This window comes from Heptranchias perlo, chromosome 20 (genome assembly GCF_035084215.1).
Source record: "Heptranchias perlo isolate sHepPer1 chromosome 20, sHepPer1.hap1, whole genome shotgun sequence".
Classification (NCBI taxonomy): domain Eukaryota; kingdom Metazoa; phylum Chordata; class Chondrichthyes; order Hexanchiformes; family Hexanchidae; genus Heptranchias; species Heptranchias perlo.
The window spans coordinates 52,363,210-52,388,044 of NC_090344.1; the positions used below are offsets into that span (position 1 = coordinate 52,363,210).

General features: G+C 52.5%; 1 protein-coding gene across 1 annotated transcript; it reads right to left on the bottom strand.

Moving 5' to 3' along the window:
- Positions 1-637: 637 nt before the first annotated feature.
- On the bottom strand, positions 638-23,832 carry ikbkb (inhibitor of nuclear factor kappa B kinase subunit beta). The gene is made up of 11 exons (XM_068001373.1): positions 23,662-23,832; positions 22,016-22,085; positions 15,912-16,000; positions 13,083-13,172; positions 12,540-12,664; positions 8,682-8,789; positions 7,200-7,329; positions 6,109-6,303; positions 4,359-4,473; positions 3,059-3,182; positions 638-829 (listed from the first exon to the last, which is right to left on the bottom strand). The coding sequence occupies exons 1-11, from the start codon at positions 23,815-23,817 to the stop codon at positions 658-660; spliced, it is 1,374 nt and encodes a 457-aa protein (XP_067857474.1). The 5' UTR covers positions 23,818-23,832; the 3' UTR covers positions 638-657.
- Positions 23,833-24,835: the final 1,003 nt, after the last annotated feature.

Below are 24,835 nucleotides of genomic sequence, written 5' to 3' on the forward strand. Positions count from 1 at the left end.
TTCCTCCTCTCTTTTCCCCCCCCCTCCTCCTCTCTTCCCCCCCCCCCCTCCTCCTCCTCCTCCTCTCTTCCCCCCCCCCTCCTCCTCCTCCTCTCTTCCCCCCCCCCTCCTCCTCCTCCTCCTCCTCTCTTCTCCCCCTCTCTTCCCCCCCCACCCCCCCCCTCCTCCTCTCCCCTGGAATCCTCACAGCCAGTGCCAATAGAGAGAGAGGAGGCTTTCATCCCTCGGATAGATTTGGATGTGTTTTCTCCATTAAACACGAGTTGTTGTTGGATTTGATCCCAGATCCCAGTGTGAAAGCAGTATCTCACCCCCCGTCCCACCCACTCCCTCTTTAAACAAAGATAAATGCACAGCTCGGCTGAGATTGACATCCGCATTATTTCAGGGAAGTGAAAGATAAGCCTGAGAATATTGGAGACACGCAGGGACCGTGAGAGTGAACGAGAGGTTGGATTCAGGCGGTTTGAGTGGAAGCATTCCCCATCCTCTCTCTCTCCCGGTGCTGACTGGCCTGCTGTCCATTGCCTCGACTTACTGTTCAGTGATTTTGCTGAAATTTCAGACAGTGTAAATGTTCAGTCGGTGTTACATGGTGAATTCGAGATTGGGATAGGGTCTGAGGACTGACATTGTGTTTCCTGGGTCTGCTCGATATCAGTCACCTGAATACTCACTGATCCCGAACGCCATCTGCTCACTGTATTTCTCCAGGTCGATCTGGATACTGACTCGGAAGAAATCCAATTTGGCCTTCAGCTGCTGGGACATGGACATCATGGTGGTCTTGAGTTTGGACAGGGTGCTGTTGTACCGCAGTAGGCTCATCCTGGAGAGAAGCAAGACACCACGTCAAAGGCCAACTCTCCCAAGCTCAGGGGGCACCGTCATAAGCTAAGAAGGGCAAAGGAGCACAATCTGACGGGACACACTCGATGATCTTGGGGGAATTGGGGAGGCTCCAGACATTATATTTCAGGGTTCCAGTGAGCGTGGATGTGTGCCAGATACTGGGGAATGGTCAATGTATAAAAAAAGAGGGTTAACCTGGGTAATTACAGGCCAGTTAGTGTAAGATCTGTGGAGGGGGAATTTTTGGCATCTTTAATTAAAGATGAAATAATTAAATATCTCAATCTATCCATCCCATGATACACCTTGGGCTGTGGAACGGAGTGATCCAGACCAGGAAAGTGCCAGGTTTGATCCCCAGTCTGGCCCGAGTTAGCTGATCCCAGCCGGGCTGGTGGTGGGACTTACAATGGGCCTCGTTGCCCCTGGTCCAGGGAAGGTAAAAACCAACAGAGATTCCCAATCCTCGGCCCCATCCACTGACCCGGCTGGATAGTGTCTGTATGTGGATGTATGGTGAGGATCGGATCAGGATTGGGCTCAGCTGTGAAGCCCCTGATGCTGAATAGCCTGACACGATTCACTGCCTGGACTCATGGAGAATGAATGGTCAGAGCAGGTACGTCTCTTGTTGCTGCTGTACCATGTCTCTGCCAGCAGAGCGCGACATGGTCCAGTGAATCACATCACAGCACAGTCCATCGCACCCTGTCCCCATTCCCCCTCCCAGGGGTCAGCTCCACTGCACCAGGGTCCTGGGTTAAACTCCACTCACTCTGCTCTGAACATGACCCTGAGCTTCTGGTGCAAGGTCAGAGGGTATCATTGAGTTCATTAAGCAGCATCTTCTGATGATCCTGGGGAATTAGGGGAAGGAATAGCAGAAACCCTCGACATGATATTTCACAGCCCTAACCCGAGGGCTCCACCCACTGATACCACTTACATTACAGATAGTCTCAGTGCCTCTGGGCTCCAGAGAGGAAAAGCAGAGTCACTACTCCTGCTCCTGATCCACATCCAGTCCATGTCAGCACTCCCACTCCTGCTCCTGATCCACATCCACATCCAGTCCATGTCAGCACTCCCACTCCCACTCCTGATCCACATCCAGTCCATGTCAGCACTCCCACTCCTGATCCACATCCAGTCCATGTCAGCACTCCCACTCCTGATCCACATCCACATCCAGTCCATGTCAGCACTCCCACTCCTGCTCCTGATCCACATCCAGTCCATGTCAGCACTCCCACTCCTGCTCCTGATCCACATCCAGTCCATGTTAGCACTCCCACTCCCACTCCTGATCCACATCCAGTCCATGTCAGCACTCCCACTCCTGATCCACATCCAGTCCATGTCAGCACTCCCACTCCTGATCCACATCCACATCCAGTCCATGTCAGCACTCCCACTCCTGCTCCTGATCCACATCCAGTCCATGTCAGCACTCCCACTCCTGATCCACATCCACATCCAGTCCATGTCAGCACTCCCACTCCTGCTCCTGATCCACATCCAGTCCATGTCAGCACTCCCACTCCTGCTCCTGATCCACATCCAGTCCATGTCAGCACTCCCACTCCTGATCCTGATCCACATCCAGTCCATGTCAGCACTCCCACTCCTGATCCACATCCACATCCAGTCCATGTCAGCACTCCCACTCCTGATCCTGATCCACATCCAGTCCATGTCAGCACTCCCACTCCTGATCCTGATCCACATCCAGTCCATGTCAGCACTCCCACTCCTGATCCTGATCCACATCCAGTCCATGTCAGCACTCCCACTCCTGATCCACATCCAGTCCATGTCAGCACTCCCACTCCTGATCCACATCCAGTTCATACGTGTCAATATTGGGTGAGGACAGGATCGGGATTAGCTGTGATGCACTCCATGGTTGGACAGCCCGTTGCCGCTCACTGTTCAGGCTCACAGGTGGAGCCTTGGGGGAGGGGTGGGTAATATTGGGCTGTCAGTGTCTGTGGAACTGACCCCAGCCAGAGTTAGTTCCTTCAGGAGGAGGATAGAAATCAGAATGGGCAGGGTATTTAAACTCCGTCTAAATAAGGTGCAAGTGCTGGATTAATTAGAATACACAATGAATGCAGCACTGAACTCAGTGATTTGGGAACGGGCAGAGCCAGTATCTGCCTGTTACTCTACCCATTCCCCCCCCTGCCCCACACTGGGTACTTACATAGCTGCTCTCTGGCCCTGCTGTAGCCTGACGCAGTCCTCCTTCAGACTCCGGATCACATGCCAGCTCTGGCCCCAGGATCTCCTCAGCTGGTGATAAGGAAGCATCTTCTTCGGGTCCTGAACTGTAAATCAGAGACAGGGTGGTAGTGTGGGTCACAGAGGCCGAGGCCGGGCTCGCAAGTACCATCGCACTGAAATCAGCTCTTTTATCTCAGTCCCTGCTCCCCGACCGATACAAGAACAGAAATAAAACACAATCAGCAAAACCCAGCGACTCTGGTTGTGATTGATAGACACAGAGAGCCAGTCAGGATACGGACCAGGCCTGATAGATAGTGTAGTGGTTCTGTTACTGGACAATAATCCAGACAACGCGAGTTCAAATCCTGCAAGGCCAGTTTGAGAATTTGTAATTCGGTTTAAATAATCTGGAAATAAAAAGCTGGTCTCAGTAAAAGTGACCATGAAGCTGTTGGAAACACCCAACTGGTTCATTAATGTCCTTTAGGGAAGGAAACCTGCCGTCCTTACCCGGTCTGGGCCTATATGTGACTCCAGACCCACACCGACGTTGTTGACTCTTAACTGCCCTCTGAAGTAGCCACTCGGTTGTATGAAACCCAATACCAGCGGTTCAAGAAGGCGGCTCACCACCACCTTCTCAGGGCAATTAGGGATGGGCAATAAATGCCGGCCTCGCCAGCGACACCCACATCCCAAGATTGAATGTAATAAATTGCGGTCTGTGGTGAGTGAGCTGCTCCCAGCCGGGGGCCACACTTACTCTGAGCTCCCGGGGCAGGAAAGGTTGAGAAACAGCTCCCCACTGATTGGTAACCAGTGACTCGTGCGGGAGGGGAGTCACTGAGGCCTGGCCAGGCTTTACTGAGCATTTCATGGGTGAACTAGCTGTCTGGGCTCACACAGGAGGAATGGTGAGGTGGAGTCAGCACCATCCAGACACCCGGGGGAACACAGAAGAGAAGTAGCACACGGCCTCCAACACCAATGGCCCGGTCAGGGGTTATCGGCACCTGGTGGGATCCCCAGCTCAGAGCAGCAGTCCACCATTGCCCAGTGGTGCAGGGAGATCAGAGGATGGGATCGAGGGTCAGTATGTTTATCTCAGACTACAGCTCCTCGGTGAGTGGGCACACACTCCCCGGGACAACTGTTCTGTGACTGGGGGGGTGGGGAGATTCCAGCATCGCACCAGGTGACCAAACAAAGGAACTGAAATATGTTATTGTCCCTCAGAGACTCGACGTCCCTCACAGGATAGAAGTGGGGAGCCTTACGGATAAAATTGACGGCATCTGGCTGCTTCTGCACGGTGACCTGTCCCTCATAGGTGCTCGTGCTTTTGTCGAATAGATAAATGATAGTCAGCTCAGACTTCTTCCCATCGTTCTGCTGCAGAAAAATCACATCCAATGGAAAATTAGTTTACAGGAGCTGAAAGAATCATCCTATCTCTCCCCTTCCATATAGTACAGGATATCACAGCATGGTACATACAGGATACTGTGGAGTGGGCCAATGTTAATCATACGGCATGATCCGGAACATTACGAGATGGTACGGCATGGTACAGAATGGTACAGAACACGAGAGTTCAGTACAGCGTGAGACTGTACAGTAGAGTCTGGTATGGTACAGTGCAATATGGTAGAGTTTGGAATGGAATGGAATGGTAGAGTTTGGTGTACTTGGTATAGTAGTATTGAGTATATCATGGTACAGTATAGTTTGGGTGCAGTCTGGAGTTACAAGTCGGTCACTAGTTGTTCTTCAGCTGGCTCTGATTTAATTCCATTTCCCTCGGTCTCTATTCCATCTCTTGCTGCTGCCACTCCCTCGGATCGGGACACTGCCCTTACCCCCCAGTCCCTCGGATCGGGACACTGCCCTTACCCCCCACTCCCTCGGATCGGGGCACTGCCCTTACCCCCCACTCCCTCGGATCGGGACACTGCCCTTACCCCCCCACTCCCTCGGATCGGGACACTGCCCTTACCCCCCACTCCCTCGGATCGGGACACTGCCCTTACCCCCCACTCCCTCGGATCGGGACACTGCCCTTACCCCCCACTCCCTCGGATCGGGACCCTGCCCTTACCCCCCACTCCCTCGGATCGGGACACTGCCCTTACCCCCCACTCCCTCGGATCGGGACACTGCCCTTACCCCCCAGTCCCTCGGATCGGGACACTGCCCTTACCCCCCCAGTCCCTCGGATCGGGACACTGCCCTTACCCCCCCAGTCCCTCGGATCGGGACACTGCCCTTACCCCCCCCACTCCCTCGGATCGGGACACTGCCCTTACTCCCCCCACTCCCTCGGATCGGGACACTGCCCTTACCCCCCAGTCCCTCGGATCGGGACACTGCCCTTACCCCCCACTCCCTCGGATCGGGACACTGCCCTTACCCCCCACTCCCTCGGATCGGGACACTGCCCTTACCCCCCCCACTCCCTCGGATCGGGACACTGCCCTTACCCCCCACTCCCTCGGATCGGGACACTGCCCTTACCCCCCACTCCCTCGGATCGGGACACTGCCCTTACCCCCCACTCCCTCGGATCGGGACACTGCCCTTACCCCCCAGTCCCTCGGATCGGGACACTGCCCTTACCCCCCACTCCCTCGGATTGGGACACTGCCCTTACCCCCCCACTCCCTCGGATCGGGACCCTGCCCTTACCCCCCAGTCCCTCGGATTGGGACACTGCCCTTACCCCCCACTCCCTCGGATCGGGACACTGCCCTTACCCCCCCACTCCCTCGGATTGGGACACTGCCCTTACCCCCCAGTCCCTCGGATTCGGACACTGCCCTTACCCCCCAGTCCCTCGGATCGGGACCCTGCCCTTACCCCCCACTCCCTCGGATTGGGACACTGCCCTTACCCCCCACTCCCTCGGATTCGGACACTGCCCTTACCCCCCACTCCCTCGGATTGGGACACTGCCCTTACCCCCCAGTCCCTCGGATCGGGACCCTGCCCTTACCCCCCCAGTCCCTCGGATTGGGACACTGCCCTTACCCTGCAGTCCGGCACACACTGGCTCACAGGCTTGCGGGGGTCCAAGGCGGTTCCCGTCTCCAGCAGCAGCTCCTGATTGAAGTCCTCAATGGTGGTTGTTGCCTCAATCCACTGCTGCAGAGACTGGACACTGGCCTCCGGGGTGACAGGATAGGTGTGGACAAGTCCCGACTTCATATCCAGAATCTGCACATACTGACAAAAGCAGGAAACACAAGGAATAAACCATCAGAAAGTGTCACAAGAAAGACCTGCATTTTTACAGCGCCTTTCACAATCTCAGGACATCGCAAAACGCTTTACAGCCAATGAGTACTTTAGAAGCGTAGTCACTGTTGGAATGTAGGAAACACGGCAGCCAATTTGTACACAGCAAGATCCCACAAACAGCAATGACAATGACCAAATAATCTGTCTTAGTGATGTTGGTGGAGGGATAAATATTGGCCAGGACACCGGGGAGAACTCCTCTGCTCTTCCAATAGTGCCATGGAATCTTTTATGTCCACCTGAGAGGGCAGACGGGGCCTCGGTTTAATGCCTCATCTGAAAGACGGCACCACAGATAGTGCAGCACTCCCTCAGTACTGCACTGGGAGTGACGGTCTCTGGAGTGGGGCTCGAACTCACGACCTTCTGACTCAGTGGGAGAGTGATACCCACTGATTCACGGCAGACACCTTGTTATAAACATCAACAATCGGGACTTGGATTGAGGAAACAGTAACAAGAGTTGCCAATGACAGTAAATTTTGGGTACGACAAATTGTGACAAAGACTGTGGAAGATTGCAGGGGGCCAGAGATGGACAAACGGGGGGCAATGGGGAAAAGTGGGAAGTGAGAATAGGAACAGGAAGTACAAGTTTGCAAAGGAAGATTTTACAGTGAGAAGGGAAGCTGGAGATCTTGCTGGAGGTCCACTCACTCTAATCAAGGGGCATTATCCTAAACACAGAGGCTAAAGGCCAGAGCAGCTGCAGGCTCCCCTTACAGAGAGATTGAAAGGTCAACATCTCCAATATCACCACACTGCAGAATGTGCAGAGACCCGACTGTTTCAGGTCACTTCCCTTCCTGCTGCTCACTCACCTTCCTGTTAATGATGTCATCCAGTGCCTTGAAGCAGCCGTTTGGTCCGTGCAAAGGGTCAGTGCCTCGCTCCTTGGAGTTCCATCTCAGCATCAGCTGCAGCCACTGCTCCAGATGTTTTGCCAGTTCACTGCAAGAGACAACAGCTGCACCATGAGAGGCTCAGGGGCCATACCTGCCTCAAATGGACTGCTGGGAGATGAGCTGCACCGGAATTACCCCCACACACAGAGTTCCTGATCTGATGACTGAACATTCTCCCCGTTCCCCCTCCCATGTCAATTTTACTCTTCCAGCAATGGGCTGCAGAGCACATGGCCAGAGCCGTGGCTCATCATCCCTCTCCCTGCTGCCCCGTCCGCTGGGGATGTAGTGGGATGGGATGGCTGGGGGGCGGGGGGGGTCTATTTATCACCCTCTCCCCCACCACCACCCCACCTTCTCCCCCCCACCCTACCCTGTGATTTGGAGGCTCTGCCTCATTTACATTCACCATGCGAGCTGCAGGAAGCCAATCAGGGGTCATGATGCAGCTCGCCACCAAGGTCAGTCAGACGGGGTGGGTGTTGTGATGGCGGAGAGTGGAGGTCCCAGGACATCAGCGGCCCTCATTCTATTAGTGGGTCACGCCTGCTCCTCCGGGGCCCACAGTAATAATTAGACACTTTCCTTGGGTGGGTCGCCTCAGTTCCATCGCCCGTGGAACTGGTCGGAGTGAACATGGCACAGGACCCAACCAATATCAACCGAAAATGGCCATCCGGTTCCCATTTAAGTCATAAGACCCCGATTTCCATATTAAAATGGACCTTTCACCTGAAACAGGTGGGCACTTTGGACACCCAGTACTCGGACCCTTTCGAAACGTTGCCGGCCCCATCACCAGTGTTAACAGAATGAGAAGACTCCTGACTCCATTCTGAGGCCATTATCACCCCATTAAGACCGGGTGAAGGGAGTGAAAACCCACCCAAAGAAGTGTACCCCCCACCCCCAATAACCTGAATTCTGCCACGTTGGGATCATAAGAACAAAAGAACATAAGAAATAGGAGCAGGAGTAGGTCATACGGCCCCTCGAGCCTGCTCCGCCATTCAATCAGATCATGGCTGATCTTCAACCTCAACTCCACTTTCCCGCCCGATCCCCATATCCCTTAATTACCCTGGAGTCCAAAAATCTATCGATCTCAGCCTTGAATATATTCAACGACTCAGCATCCACAGCCTCTGGGGTAGAGAATTCCAAAGATTCACAACCCTCTGAACGAAGAAATTCCTCCTCATCTCAGTCTTAAATGGCCGACCCCTTATCCTGAGATTATGCCCCCGAGTTCTAGACTCTCCAGCCAGGGGAAACAATCTCCCAGCATCTCCCCTGTCAAGCCCCCTCAGAATCGTCGATGTTTCAATGAGATCACCTCTCATTCTCCTAAACACCAGAGAGTATAGGCCCATTCTATGTGGACTCAGCAGTCCTCACCTGTTGAGGTTGTTGGGTTCAGGAAGTCGGCTGGAAAACTTCACCTCCATGTTCATATCTTCGACCACCACAACATCTCTCTCTCCTTTGTGCTTCACTTTACTGTGCCTGACAGAACAAAGGAAAAGAGAGAGTGGAAACAGGAGATGAGTAAAATATCCAGCAAAGCTTCTTAGCTTCAAGCTGCAGAATTTGATCTTGCAATTTCTGAAAAAACAATTCCTTATATCTCTCACTGCCCTGTTCAGTGTGAGGTGAGAATATCAGTGTGAACTCGGAGTTTGGTCCCATCCTAGACAGAATCCACTGTCTGATGGGGGACTATTTTTGGAACAATACTTTGTTCCCTCTGAATGGATTGGTGGTAGGGCCAGATGGTAAAGATTGATATCTGTAATCTCTGACATTTGCCATGGATCCTGAGGGTGAAGAGGTTGGTCTCTGCATGGTTCACATCTCCTGCTAATCACAGCAGATGCCTGCTCTCTTCCTTCTGCATCTGTTCAAATTCGATTAAAAACAAGCCTTCAAATAGTGCTAATTAACAGAAAAATCAATCAACCAGATCAACCAACTCAACCAATCAACCAATTCAACTAATCAACCAATCAACTCAACCACCCAAACAACTGATCTCACCTGTAATCAGCAACCAGTTACAGCTGCGTTCCTGTCACATGACTGAACTGCCTTTGTAATCTCTGTAATTTATTCTGTCAATTAACCCAATCTACTAATTATTTGTATCCTCAATGTTTAAGTGCTGCTAAAGATGATTCTACGGTTAATAAACACTTGTTAGTTCATGACTTTGTTGTCTCACTTCTTCTTGGCAAGAAAGGGTTAATTCATTCACTCAGTGGTTTTTGTGGCTCCTGATGGGAGTGGGAACCGTGGACCGTAAATCTGAACATAATTCAAACTGGTTGATGACAGATTGTTTGGAGAACCAACTTTAGGCACCGTTAATTCCAAGGCACTCGGATGATAAGCCCTAGGCAGTTCCATGATGAGGAGTTAAGTTTAAGGATTTCTCTGGTGCCCTTGCTGCTGACTCCAGGGTATTGATCTCAGTGTTCTAACAAGGTTGTTGCTTCTTCACCTGCCACAGGAACAGCATCAGAGGGAGTTTAAAGGGAGGCACGAAAGGTAAATGGGGAGAAGTCCTGTGAGCCTCTCTCACCCGTACGGCTGCTGCTGGCACAATCCCCATGTTTTACAGAGGCTCGTTCTGGATTTGCAGTCCTGGGGATCCTTCTGATCCACCTCGTCCGCCACACGAATGTGATACTGATACCTTGAAACACTCAGTGTAAACCCACAGCCTGCCTCACCTACCAGGCCACGGGCTGCCAGTGTAAACCCACAGCCTGCCTCACCTACCAGGCCACGGGCTGCCAGTCTAAACCCACAGCCTGCTGCACCTACCAGACCACGGGCTGCCAGTCTAAACCCACAGCCTGCCTCACCTACCAGACCATGGGCTGCCAGTCTAAACCCACAGCCTGCCTCACCTACCAGGCCACGGGCTGCCAGTGTAAACCCACAGCCTGCCTCACCTACCAGGCCACGGGCTGCCAGTGTAAACCCACAGCCTGCCTCACCTACCAGGCCACGGGCTGCCAGTCTAAACCCACAGCCTGCTGCACCTACCAGACCACGGGCTGCCAGTCTAAACCCACAGCCTGCCTCACCTACCAGGCCACGGGCTGCCAGTCTAAACCCACAGCCTGCTGCACCTACCAGACCACGGGCTGCCAGTCTAAACCCACAGCCTGCCTCACCTACCAGACCATGGGCTGCCAGTCTAAACCCACAGCCTGCCTCACCTACCAGGCCACGGGCTGCCAGTGTAAACCCACAGCCTGCCTCACCTACCAGGCCACGGGCTGCCAGTCTAAACCCACAGCCTGCCTCACCTACCAGGCCACGGGCTGCCAGTCTAAACCCACAGCCTGCCTCACCTACCAGGCCACGGGCTGCCAGTCTAAACCCACAGCCTGCTGCACCTACCAGACCACGGGCTGCCAGTCTAAACCCACAGCCTGCCTCACCTACCAGGCCACGGGCTGCCAGTGTAAACCCACAGCCTGCCTCACCTACCAGGCCACGGGCTGCCAGTCTAAACCCACAGCCTGCCTCACCTACCAGGCCACGGGCTGCCAGTCTAAACCCACAGCCTGCCTCACCTACCAGGCCACGGGCTGCCAGTCTAAACCCACAGCCTGCTGCACCTACCAGACCACGGGCTGCCAGTCTAAACCCACAGCCTGCCTCACCTACCAGACCACGGGCTGCCAGTGTAAACCCACAGCCTGCTGCACCTACCAGGCCACGGGCTGCTAGTCTAAACCCACAGCCTGCTGCACCTACCAGACCACGGGCTGCCAGTCTAAACCCACAGCCTGCCTCACCTACCAGGCCACGGGCTGCCAGTGTAAACCCACAGCCTGCCTCACCTACCAGGCCACGGGCTGCCAGTCTAAACCCACAGCCTGCCTCACCTACCAGGCCACGGGCTGCCAGTCTAAACCCACAGCCTGCCTCACCTACCAGGCCACGGGCTGCCAGTCTAAACCCACAGCCTGCTGCACCTACCAGACCACGGGCTGCCAGTCTAAACCCACAGCCTGCTGCACCTACCAGACCACGGGCTGCCAGTCTAAACCCACAGCCTGCCTCACCTACCAGGCCATGGGCTGCCAGTGTAAACCCACAGCCTGCTGCACCTACCAGGCCACGGGCTGCCAGTCTAAACCCACAGCCTGCTGCACCTACCAGGCCACGGGCTGCCAGTGTAAACCCACAGCCTGCTGCACCTACCAGACCATGGGCTGCCAGTCTAAACCCACAGCCTGCCTCACCTACCAGGCCACGGGCTGCCAGTCTAAACCCACAGCCTGCTGCACCTACCAGGCCACGGGCTGCCAGTCTAAACCCACAGCCTGCTGCACCTACCAGACCACGGGCTGCCAGTCTAAACCCACAGCCTGCTGCACCTACCAGACCACGGGCTGCCAGTGTAAACCCACAGCCTGCCTCACCTACCAGGCCACGGGCTGCCAGTCTAAACCCACAGCCTGCTGCACCTACCAGGCCACGGGCTGCTAGTCTAAACCCACAGCCTGCTGCACCTACCAGACCACGGGCTGCCAGTGTAAACCCACAGACTGCCTCACCTACCAGGCCACGGGCTGCCAGTGTAAACCCACAGACTGCCTCACCTACCAGGCCACGGGCTGCCAGTGTAAACCCACAGCCTGCCTCACCTACCAGGCCACGGGCTGCCAGTGTAAACCCACAGCCTGCCTCACCTACCAGGCCACGGGCTGCCAGATTAAACCCACAGCCTGCTGCACCTACCAGGCCACGGGCTGCCAGTCTAAACCCACAGCCTGCCTCACCTACCAGGCCACGGGCTGCCAGTGTAAACCCACAGCCTGCTGCACCTACCAGGCCACGGGCTGCCAGTCTAAACCCACAGACTGCCTCACCTACCAGACCACGGGCTGCCAGTGTAAACCCACAGCCTGCCTCACCTACCAGGCCACGGGCTGCCAGATTAAACCCACAGCCTGCCGCACCTACCAGACCACGGGCTGCCAGACTAAACCCACAGCCTGCCTCACCTATCAGGCCACGGGCTGCCAGTCTAAACCCACAGCCTGCCTCACCTACCAGGCCACGGGCTGCCAGTGTAAACCCACAGCCTGCCTCACCTACCAGGCCACGGGCTGCCAGTGTAAACCCACAGCCTGCCTCACCTACCAGACCACGGGCTGCCAGTGTAAACCCACAGCCTGCCTCACCTACCAGGCCACGGGCTGCCAGTCTAAACCCACAGCCTGCCTCACCTACCAGGCCACGGGCTGCCAGTTGGGTAGAAATGGCCGGAATCCTGTGATACACTCGAAGGCTAGTGTTCCCAAACTCCAGTAATCCACGGTCACTGTGTACTTCTTCTGTTCCAGGAGCTCTGGGGCCTGCAATAATTCAATGCAACACTTTAGCACAGGGTTGACACAATCTCTTCCCTTTGTTCATCTTGTAATCCACTGAATGCTGTTCCAGCTCCTCCCTCCCTCACTGACTGGCTGGACAACAAAATGGGCATTTTACATTGAATTACACAGAATGTACAGCACAGAAACAGGCCATTCGGCTCAACTGGTCTATGCTGGTGTTTATGCTCCACATGAGCCTCCTCCCTCCCTCCCTACTCCATCTCACCCTGTCAGCGTCACATTTTATTCCCATCCAGGATTGTTTCCTTTGGTTTAACTTTAAGCAGCAGTTTCTGGCCAGTAAAAGTTCATTTCAGCATTTCCATTTTCTCCAATGCACCAACAAAAGGAGGAACCTGCTCAGTGACAGGTGAGAATGTAATTAAGAGCCTCTTACCAGGTACTGTAAGGTCCCAACAAAGGACGTACACAGGCTGCTCTGATCCAGCTCCTTGGCGTAGCCCAGGTCAATGATTTTATGGATTAGCTGATTTGGGAACAAAATGTTAAAAAAAGTGTATAAAAACTTTCAACAGCTTCACACACAAAGACTATAGAAAGATCAGTGTGTTAAATAGTGGGGATCAGAGCTTAGAGTGGGGAACCTGAGGTGAGGCAGGAGGAGAAATTGGCACACAGAACTGCAGAGCGACAGTGGGGTGTTTTTAAAGAGACTGCAAAGGTACAGAATATATTCCATTAAAAAGGAAATTACTAGTGGTTTCAGGAGGCTATGGATAAATAAAGAGGTTCAAAACCAAATATGATTGATGAAAAGAGCCTGTAAGAATAATAATAAAAAAACTAACGTAGAATATGAGAAAAGAGGTTAAAAGAGGGGTAAGGAAAGCGAAGAGGGAGTATGAGGAAAAACAAGTCAACAAGCATCAAAAGGAGCAGTAAAGTATCTCACAAGTATATCAGTGAATAGAGAGATGTTGGAAGTGAGGAGGGACCCCAAAAAATGGCAGAGGTATTTAATAAGTACTCGGCATTGTTCTTTACTAAAGAGAAGGATATTGGAGAGGAGGTGACTCCTGAGGTGACTGAGGGAGAGATGAACGTTATGATGGATAAAAGGTGAACTTTAGATAAGTTAGTTAGACTAAAGGAAGCAGCAGAGCCTGACGGGATGCATCCCTGGATCCTGCGGGGAAATTGCCGAGACCCTCAGAATTATATTTCGAGGTTCTATTGAGCGTGGATGTGTGCCGGAGACTGGAGAGTTACCAATGTAATATCCAATTTTAAAAAGGGAGTCAGAGCCCTGGGTAATTACAGGCCAGTTCCCTTAACTTCTGCAGTGGGGGAAATTTAGAGTCTTGGATTAAGGATGAAATGAGCTCGGATTTTGATAAAGAGAAAATAGTTAGAAATAGCCAGCAAGGAATTCAAAAGGGACAATCGTGCTTGACAAACCTCATGGAATTCTTTGAGGATGTAACAGATGTGATGGGTGGGGGAATGCAGTGGATGTTTTGTACATGGACTGTGGGCAAGCTTTCGGCAAGGTACCTCAGGAGATTATTAGAGAAGATTAAGGGGTAATGAATTCAGGAGAGGATAACAAACTGGATTAAAAATTGTTTCGAAGAGAGGAAAGAGAGAGTAAGAGTTAAGGTCAGAGTGGTTGGAAGTGGGTAGCGGTGTCCCCCAGGGTTCAGTTCTGGGGCCACTTCTGTACGTTGTGTATAACAATGATTTGGATATAGGCCCAGAGGGAGTGGTGTCAAAATTTGCAGATGATACCAAAATAGAAGGTGTAGATAATTGTTTAGACGGCCAAAGGAAGTTGCCAAGGGATATTTATAAGACAGGGGAATGGGTTAACGAGTGGCTGTTTGAATTCAATGTGTGTGGTGATATAGTTTTGAAGTGTAGTTAGTTTAGTTAGTGTAGTTTAGTTAGTGTAGTTAGTAAGGCCGCTCCAAGGTTACAGATATTCTGGCTTCTGTGTCAGGTGGGGCTTTTTCTGAAAACTTTTGTTTGAAGTGTGGCACAGAATTTTCAGTCCAATGCTTAAAGTGTGACATGAGAAATGTACAGATCATTTTGATGATAAAATTCCAATATATATCCATAAGTACAGATAAACAACTCATGGATCAGCTTCCAAATCTTCCTTCACATCTGCCTACATCATCGTGTCTCCCGGACTAGCTACTCATGAAGGCAAACAAAAGCCAGAGTGCAGAAAACAAACAGCAAACCGTAACTTGCATTTCTGTTGCTCTTTAGCATAAGCAAAGGTCTCAGGGTGCTTCGTATGGGAAGGGGATGACTGAGTGGTGGTGTGGTGAAAGAGGTCGGGGAGGTTTATCAGCAAAAGATCAGTGTGAAGGGACGCACAGCAGGCCAGGGTGGGAGGACCACATGACTTGGGGACTGTGTTTGGAGCAGGGCTCTGAAGAAGCTGGGTTTTGGTCAAATGGGAGTTTGTGCAGGGAATAGCCCTGTGAAGAGGCAGTTGAGAAATTCAGTCTTGAGGTCATAAAACTGCGGATAAGGGATTGGCAACAGCGATTAACTGGAACGATCTTATAGTGTGTTTATCAAGGATGTGCGTCTTTGAGCCAATGAATGTCACAGATTACTGAAAGCCACACTAGAACATTTTATTTATGGCTTTACTCCTGGGAGCTGTGCTGTGTAGGAAGCAGCTTCTACTCTTCCAATGATTGTGTCCAACAGCTGATAAAATATAAATGTCAGTTCTGGGTTGTAAAGACAAGAGACACAAAACCAGCATCTTCCAAGAAAAATTCAGCAAAGTCACACATCACTTCCCGACCAGGCAGAAGGTTTGACCCAATGTCTGCGTTCGGGGTTTAACCCCCCGAACCCTGCCTCTCAATGTTTGAAAGGGATTCTGCTCATGCAGTTGGTTACAGATGTTGGGAAACTGGCTCCAGATTGAGATGCTCGAGACTGTAACATCTGTTCACAGGCGTCAGCCCTGGCTTACTGGCAGTTTCATGGAATATTTGACTATCCCTCTTCCTGAACCACCACCCCCTACCCTCCCCCCGTCACCCCCTCCCTGTGCGCTCACTACACCATGTTTGGAGAAGAGAAGCTTTCTTCGCACAAAAAAAAGAGAAATTTGTTTATTTTTATCATGTTAGAAATGACAGCTCTGTCCCACGACAGTTCCTAACTGCAGGTTATTTCTGGGTTTAGCTTCCCTCTTGATAGTGCTGACCAGAGTTGGAGGAGTCCCACTCACCCGCTGCTCCCCTTGCTGAAGGACAATGTTCTCTGGCTTCAGATCTCGGTGGATGATTCTGTTTTCATGCAGGTACCTGAGGGCAGAGGCTAAAACACAAAGATCCCAATAGTCAGAACAGCAACTACACAGCTTACAGACACTTACCTTTGGTCTCCTTATCTAAGAAAGGATATACTTGCCATAGAGGGAGTGCAACGAAGGTTCACCAGACTGATTCCTGGGATGACGGGATTGTCGTATGAGGAGAGATTGAGTAGACTAGGCCTGTATTCTCTAGAGTTTAGAAGAATGAGAGGTGATCTCATTGAAACATAGAAAATTCTTACAGGGCTCGACAGGGTAGATGCAGGGAGGATGTTTCCCCTGGCTGGAGAGTCTAGAACCAGGGGTCACAGTCTCAGAATAAGGGGTCGGCCATTTAATACTGAGATGAGGAGAAATCTCTTCACTCAGAGGGTGGTGAATCTTTGGAATTCTCTACCCCAGAGGGCTGTGGAGGCTCAGTCATTGAGTACATTCAAAACAGAGATCGATAGATTTCTAGATATTAAAGGCATCAAGGGATATGGGGATAGTGCAGGAAAATGGAGTTGAGGTCGAAGATCAGCCATGATCTTGTTGAACGGTGGAGCAGGCTCGAGGAGCCGAATGGCCTACTCCTGCTCCTATTTCTTATGTTTTTACGCTGTTCCAAATACAACCCTCTCTCACTGTGCTGAAATCAAGTCTCATCCCACCATCTCCTCCTCTAACTCACTGCATCCAGGACCTCAACCTATGGAACTCTTTACTCTCAGTTGTCCCTTCCTCCTATAATCTACAGCACAGGTATCCAAACTACTTCCTAGGGGCCGTGCGCATTCCACAAGCAGTAACAATCTGGCCCACAAAATCCGGGGAAGTCAGCTCCATTTGTGCTCATATTTATTATTGGCCAGTTTGCCCTGTGTGAATTTCAGGGGCCTGGAAGTTTGGAAAGGGCAGTTACCTCATTGCTGGAGAAATTCTAAGCCTCCAAGAACACCAAGATCAAATATCAGCATCAGGAGAGATCTGGAAATTAATGGGAACAGGGATTTCAACTTTACGGGCAACTCACAAGATGCAAGGTTCACACTTAATTGGCTCCAGATGACAAAAAGCTTGGGATTCTCCTGATCAACAACTCTTTAAAACCTAAGCTTTACATCAGTTAAAAACATCTTCATTTAGCTTGTATCCTCTCCATGGCTTGACTCCTTGTCTTGTTGAGTCCTTCCCTCCTCCTTGGCCTCTATCTCTCTCTCACTCACTCATTTGTTACCACCCCAGTGTGGGGAGATGGTGAGGGAGGGGTACATAGGTACCCGAAGGAACACAGTGACATCATAAGAGATGGGGCTATGGTGGTCTTTAGGGGGATGCCCTTGGGCACCGGGATTGGATAGGCAGCTGGCAGACAGGGGGTGAGAAAGGGTGGAGCCGCACAAAGGCTCCTGGGAATTGTAGTCCTGGGGACCCGAAGGAAAACAAAATGACCAAAATTTAGCCTGGTTGGACTTTGGAGGGAAAGAAAAGAAAGACTTTGCATTTCTATAGCGCCTTTCATGACCTCAGGACGTCCCAAAGTGCTTTACAGCCAATGAAGTATTTTTGAAGTGTAGTCACTGTTGTAATGTAGGAAACGCAGCAGCTAATTTACGCACAGCAAGATCCCACAAACAGCTATGTGATAATGACCAGATCATCTGATTTAGTGATGTTGGTTGAGGGATAAATATTGGCCCAGGACACCAGGGAGAACTCCCCTGCTCTTCTTCGAAAAATGCCATGGGATCTTTTACGCCCACCTGAGAGGGGCAGACGGGGCCTCGGTTTAACGTCTCATTCGAAAGACGGCCCCTCCGACAGTGCGGCGCTCCCTCAGTACTGCACAGGAAGTGTCAGCCTAGATTATGGGCTCAAGACTCTGGAGTGGGACTTGATCCCACGACCTCCTGACTTAGAGGTGAGAGTGTTGGCCACTGATCCCAGGCTGACACTGAAGTGTGTCCAGAGTCCGGGATCTTCAGCCGGGAGATCAGACAGCTTGTGCAGCGAGGGAGCAGCGAGTGGCACCAGTTTTGTGGTAAGTCTGTGAAGTGCCTGTTTTTTTGGGGGGGAGGGGGGAATCGGTGAGGGAACACTGGCAGCTGGATCACGGAGAATGTTTCTTTTGCTGCAATCCCATTGGATGGAATTTATTCCCAGCAGAATGTGATTGAGCAGAACATTGAAATTACAGGGAAAAAAGTTTTACACAATGTGATTGGTGAATAATGAAAGTGGTAAATGAGCAACTGGAAAGGAGAAAAGGGAAGAAGCTGCGATCCCCAGCGAGCTGCGATCCCCAGCGAGCTGCGATCCCCAGCGAGCTGCGATCCCCAGCGAGCTGCGATCCCCAGCGAGCTGCGATCCCCAGAGAGCTGCGATCCCCAGAGAGCTGCGATCCCCAGAGAGCTGAGATCCCCAGAGAGCTGAGATCCCCAGAGAGCTGAGATCCCCAGCGAGCTGCGGTCCCCAGAGAGCTGAGGTCCCCAGAGAGCTGCGATCCCCAGAGAGCTGCGATCCCCAGCGAGCTGCGATCCCCAGCGAGCTGCGATCCCCAGCGAGCTGAGATCCCCAGCGAGCTGCGATCCCCAGAGAGCTGCGATCCCCAGCGAGCTGCGATCCCCAGCGAGCTGCGATCCCCAGAGAGCTGCGATCCCCAGCGAGCTGCGATCCCCAGAGAGCTGCGATCCCCAGCGAGCTGCGGTCCCCAGAGAGCTGAGATCCCCAGTGAGCTGAGGTCCCCAGCGAGCTGAGATCCCCAGAGAGCTGAGATCCCCAGCGAGCTGCGGTCCCCAGCGAGCTGCGATCCCCAGAGAGCTGCGATCCCCAGTGAGCTGAGGTCCCCAGCGAGCTAAGATCCCCATAGAGCTAAGATCCCCAGTGAGCTGAGGTCCCCAGCGAGCTGCGATCCCCAGAGAGCTAACATCCCCAGAGAGCTGCGATCCCCAGAGAGCTAAGATCCCCAGAGAGCTGAGATCCCCAGAGAGCTGAGATCCCCAGAGAGCTGAGGTCCCCAGTGAGCTGCGATCCCCAGAGAGCTGAGATCCCAAGAGAGCTGAGATCCCAAGAGAGCTGAGGTCCCCAGAGAGCTGCGCTCCCCAGAGAGCTGAGATCCCCAGAGAGCTGCGGTCCCCAGAGAGCTGCGATCCCCAGAGAGCTGAGATCCCCAGAGAGCTGAGATCCCCAGCGAGCTGAGATCCCCAGCGAGCTGCGGTCCCCAGCGAGCTGCGATCCCCAGAGAGCTGCGATCCCCAGAGAGCTGCGATCCCCAGAGAGCTGCGATCCCCAGAGAGCTGAGGTCCCCAGAGAGCTGAGGTCCCCAGAGAGCTGCGATCCCCAGAGAGCTGCGATCCCCAGAGAGCTGCGATCCCCAGAGAGCTGAGGTCCCCAGAGAGCTGCGATCCCCAGAGAGCTGCGATCCCCAGAGAGCTGAGGTCCCCAGCGAGCTGCGATCCCCAGAGAGCTGCGATCCCCAGAGAGCTGCGATCCCCAGAGAGCTGCGATCCCCAGAGAGCTGCGATCCCCAGAGAGCTGCGATCCCCAGCGAGCTGAGGTCCCCAGAGAGCTGAGGTCCCCAGCGAGCTGCGATCCCCAGCGAGCTAAGATCCCCAGCGAGCTGCGATCCCCAGCGAGCTGCGATCCCCAGAGAGCTAAGATCCCCAGAGAGCTAAGATCCCCAGCGAGCTGCGATCCCCAGAGAGCTAAAATCCCCAGCGAGCTGCGATCCCCAGAGAGCTGCGATCCCCAGAGAGCTGCGATCCCCAGAGAGCTGCGATCCCCAGTGATCTGCAGCACTTTTAGCCAAAAGCCGAACGAGATGCTCTGGCTGGCAGCACAGCCAGGACGAGGACCAGTGAGTAACAATGAGCTGTAAGTTCAGCTGGTCAGTCCCTGATACTCCGATGCAGGAAAAAGGAAATGAGAAGAGAGACACATTCTCCTTCCTCCCATTAATAATCCCACTCCTCCCGTCTCCAGTTAAAACCACTGACACAGAGCTGGTGGTGACTGAGAGGGAACTAATAGAACGGGTAAATTCTGTACGCAGTGCTGATCCATTTAACAGTGAGGTGCACAGTCACTTCTACCATTCTATGATTCTACAGATTATACTGATGATCTCACAGAAAACTAGAAGCAGAAAGGGAGGGTCGCTCGTGTGGGGAGTAACAGTTAAAGTGTCTGTGCAGGAGAGCACTGGGCTGGGCTGGGAACGTCCAGGAAACGTATAGCCTGAGACTTATTGAAGTGGGCAGTATTTTTAAACTAAGATATCCACGGGAGTCTCTGTCCCCCCCAACCCCCACCCCGGCCTCCGTGAGTGAGTGAATGGGTGGGTGGATAAATGAGTGGGTGGGTGGGTGAGTGGGTTAGTGTGGGTTAGTGGGTGGGTGGGTGGGTGAGTGGGTGGGTGAGTGGGTTAGTGGGTGGGTGAGTGGGTGGGTGGGTTAGTGGGTTAGTGGGTGGGTGGGTGAGTGGGTTGGTGGGTGGGTGGGTGGGTTAGTGGGTTAGTGGGTGAGTGGGTGGGTGGGTTAGTGGGTGGGTGGGTGGGTTAGTGGGTGAGTGGGTTAGTGGGTGGGTGGGTGGGTTAGTGGGTGGGTGAGTGGGTGGGTGAGTGGGTGGGTGAGTGGGTTAGTGGGTGGGTGGGTGGGTGAGTGGGTTAGTGGGTGGGTGGGTGAGTGGGTGAGTGGGTGAGTGGGTGGGTGGGTTAGTGGGTTAGTGGGTGGGTGGGTGAGTGGGTTAGTGGGTGAGTGGGTGGGTGGGTTAGTGGGTTAGTGGGTGGGTGGGTGAGTGGGTTAGTGGGTTAGTGGGTGGGTGGGTGAGTGGGTTAGTGGGTGAGTGGGTGGGTGGGTTAGTGGGTTAGTGGGTGGGTGGGTGAGTGGGTTAGTGGGTGAGTGGGTGGGTGGGTTAGTGGGTTAGTGGGTGGGTGGGTGAGTGGGTTAGTGGGTGAGTGGGTGGGTGGGTTAGTGGGTTAGTGGGTGGGTGGGTGAGTGGGTTAGTGGGTTAGTGGGTGGGTGGGTGAGTGGGTTAGTGGGTGAGTGGGTGGGTGGGTTAGTGGGTGGGTGGGTGGGTGAGTGGGTGGGTGGGTTAGTGGGTGGGTGAGTGGGTGGGTGGGTTAGTGGGTGGGTGAGTGGGTGGGTGGGTTAGTGGGTGGGTGGGTGGGTTAGTGGGTGGGTGGGTGAGTGGGTCAGATTGACCGCTCCATATTATACGTTCTCAGGTGCAGGAACTCTGCCAGCCCTATGGCTCCTCGTTCCCACAGCAACCACTCAACACCGGGTGAGGCAAAAACTCAACTTTAAACATAAACTAGAATCACAACAAATGCAGGAGAGAGAGAGGCCATTAGGCCCCCTGTGCCTGTGCTGGTACCAGTTCTTCAACTGGGGCTATCTACTCTAATCCCATTGCTCCTCAGGTATTCCTACAGTCTCATTGTATGTTTTTGGCTGCCATGACATTGGAACAGGAGGAGGAGGCCATTCTGCCCCTCGAGCATGTTCCGCCATTCAATGAGATCATGGCTGATCTGGATCTTTACTCCATCTCCCCACCTTGGTTCTGTCACCATTAATCCCCTTACCCAACAAAAATCTATCAATCTCAGTTTTGAAATTTTCAATTGACCCCCAGCCTCAACTGTTTTTTGAGGGAGAGTTCCAGATTTCCACTCCCCTTTGTGTGAAGAAGTGATTCCTGACATCACCTCTGAACGGCCTGGCTCTAATTTTAAGGTTCTGCACCCCCCCTTGTTCTGGACTCTCCCACCAGAGGAAATAGTTTCTCTCGATCGACCCTATCAAATCCTTTCATCATCAACACCTCATTGAGACCAGCCCTTGATCTACTGTACTCGAGGGAATAGAGGCCCAGTCTGTGTAACCTGTCCTCATCATTCAACCCTTCCAGCCCTGGTATCAAGCCCTATTGACAGAGCCATTGGGTAATGCTGAGCTTTCCGTCTCCTTTCTCTAAGAGTGTGATGGTGAAAGGTGACCGACTGGGTTTCGTGCGATGCCTGAGGTACTTACCGATGTCAGTGAGCAGGGTCAGTACTGGACTCTCACGCATCCCACAACAATTGTCAAATTTATTCAGGAACTAGTAAAACAACAAAGGAAATAAAGTCAGGATAACACACAATCTACACAATGACGGGGACCAAAGCTCACACTGTGAGGGCAGTGAGTTGGTCAGCTGCTTCAGTGTCAAATCAGCCCAACTGTGATGTGACTTAAGGCGGTGGTAAGACGGTACCTGGTTTAATCGTGGAATTACATGGCCGGGAGAGCACACGCAGAAAGTCCCAAATGAAGCAAGGGTCAAAATTACACGCAACAAAGGCACTGAACAAAAGAATCATATCCAGGGACAGGGCTGAGTGCATCTGAATCTGTAGCTCACAGCTCCAGTGTTATCAGGGAGGGAGCCCACAGGCATCAGTGATATCATATAACTGAGAATGAAATCACTGTGTAAAACCAGTCTCCCAACCTCCGCAGTGTCAATCACCGGTTTGATCTGAAACCCACTCTGCGTTCACCTCATTGAATGGATCTGATAATCTGGCTCATGTTCAGCAACGCCCTGTGACCTGCTCCTGACCATGGACTTTTTCCACTCGGTCATTTTTCCGCTGTGCTCATCTGATTAGTGTCGGGAAATTCCACTGGCTTCACCAAGCACTCCCACGTCAAGGGAGGCAGAGCTTCGTGACTCCTTCCTGCGTCAACCTCCATCAGCCCCAACCTCAGAATACCGCCCCCTACTGGAGAAAGAAAAGGGAGGAAAAGGAGGAAGGGACAAAGAGAGAGAGACACAGAGGAGTGGAAGGAATGAGGGAGGAAGAGGAGGAAGGGACAAAGAGAGAGAGAGACAGAGGGGTGGAAGGAATGAGGGAGGAAGAGGAGGAAGGGACAAAGAGAGAGAGAGACAGAGGGGTGGAAGGAATGAGGGAGGAAGAGGAGGAGGGGACAAAGAGAGAGAGAGACAGAGGGGTGGAAGGAATGAGGGAGGAAGAGGAGGAGGGGACAAAGAGAGAGAGAGACAGAGGGGTGGAAGGAATGAGGGAGGAAGAGGAGGAGGGGACAAAGAGAGAGAGAGACAGAGGGGTGGAAGGAATGAGGGAGGAAGAAACAAAGAGAGAGAGAGGGGTAGAAGGAAGGAGGGAGGAAGAGGAGGAGGGGAAAAAGAGAGAGAGAGACTGAGGGGTGGAAGGAAGGAGGAAGCAAGAGGGTGGGAGAAAGAGGGGAAGGGAGGGAAAGAGAAAGTGAGGGGGGAGGGAGGGAAAGAGAAAGTGAGGGGGGAGGGAGGGATGGAGAAAGTGAGGGGGGAAGGGAGGGATGGAGAAAGATAGGGGAAAGGTAGGAAAGAGGGAAGGAGGAAGAGTGAGGGACAAAGAGGGGGAGAGACAGAGGAAGAGAGAGGCATAGTGAGAGGAGAACATAAGAACAGAAGAAATAGGAGCAGGAGGAGGCCACATGGCCCCTCGAGCCTGCTCCACCATTCAATAAGATCATGGCTGATCTTCAACCTCAACTCAACTTTCCCGCCCGATCCCCATAGAGTCTGAGATGAAGAATGAAAAGAGGCAAGGACTGAGACACAGCAACCCATAGACCTGTCACTATGACATGGCAAGTCTGAGACAGGCCCTCTCCTGGAGCTGGGGACTAACCTTGCGAAGGTCTCCTCCTTCACAGTATTCCATTCCCAGCAGGGGCAGGTCATTGAGAGCAAGTTTCTGCATTCCCTCGGGTACATCCCGTGCTGCCACCACATTCACATGGTTCAACCTGCACCAAACAAAAAGCACTGAAGCCAATCTGTACATCTGTCCACTTTCGGGAGATCACTGATCACAATCAGAGTGTAACAACATTGTCTGTCATTAATCGTGATCCTGCACTGGTACAATCGACACAAGACCTGTTCAGGGAGCTCCTGAACAGCAGTGGTGTAAGGTCCACAGGGAGGCTTCTCGTCATTAAGGAGGGCGATTAACCAACTGTATCCTTTTCAACACCACAATCAATAGAAATTACAGGCCGTTCGGCCCACCCAGTCTGTGTTGGTTTGTATCCTCCACATGAGCAGTGTCCTAATCCCATGCACCAGCCCTGTTTCCACATCCCGTTTTAGAATCAGAGAATCATAGAAGTTTACAACATGGAAACAGGCCCTTCGGCCCAGTTTATACCACTAAGCTAGTCCCAATTGCCTGCACTTGGCCCATATCCCTCTATACCCATCTTACCCATGTAACTGTCCAAATACTTTTTAAAAGACAAAATTGTACCCGCCTCTCCTACTGCCTCTGGCAGCTCGTTCCAGACACTCACCACCCTTTGAGTGAAAAAATTGCCCCTCTGGACCCTTTTGTATCTCTCCCCTCTCACCTTAAATCTATGCCCCCTCGTTATAGACTCCCCTACCTTTGGGAAAAGATTTTGACTATCGACCTTATCTATGCCCCTCATTATTTTATAGACTTCTATAAGATCACCCCTTAACCTCCTACTCTCCAGGGAAAAAAGTCCCAGTCTATCTAACCTCTCCCTATAAGTCAAACCATCAAGTCCCGGTAGCATCCTAGTAAATCTTTTCTGCACTCTTTCTAGTTTAATAATATCCTTTTTATAATAGGGTGACCAGAACTGTACACAGTATTCCAAGTGTGGCCGTACTAATGTCTTGTACAACTTCAACAAGACATCCCAACTCCTGTATTCAATGTTCTGACCAATGAAACCAAGCATGCCGAATGCCTTCTTCACCACCCTATCCACCTGTGACTCCACTTTCAAGGAGCTATGAACCTGTACTCCTAGATCTCTTTGTTCTATAACTCT

Coding starts and splice junctions, on each gene's coding strand:
- ikbkb (XM_068001373.1), bottom strand. CDS start 23,817: ATGTACAGATTGGCTTCAGTGCTTTTTGTTTGGTGCAGGTTGAACCAT. Junction 13,173..15,911: donor TTCAGCAAGGGGAGCAGCGG/GTGAGTGGGACT, acceptor TTCCCAAATCAG/CTAATCCATAAAATCATTGA. Junction 7,330..8,681: donor GAACCCAACAACCTCAACAG/GTGAGGACTGCT, acceptor TGTCTCTTGCAG/TGAACTGGCAAAACATCTGG.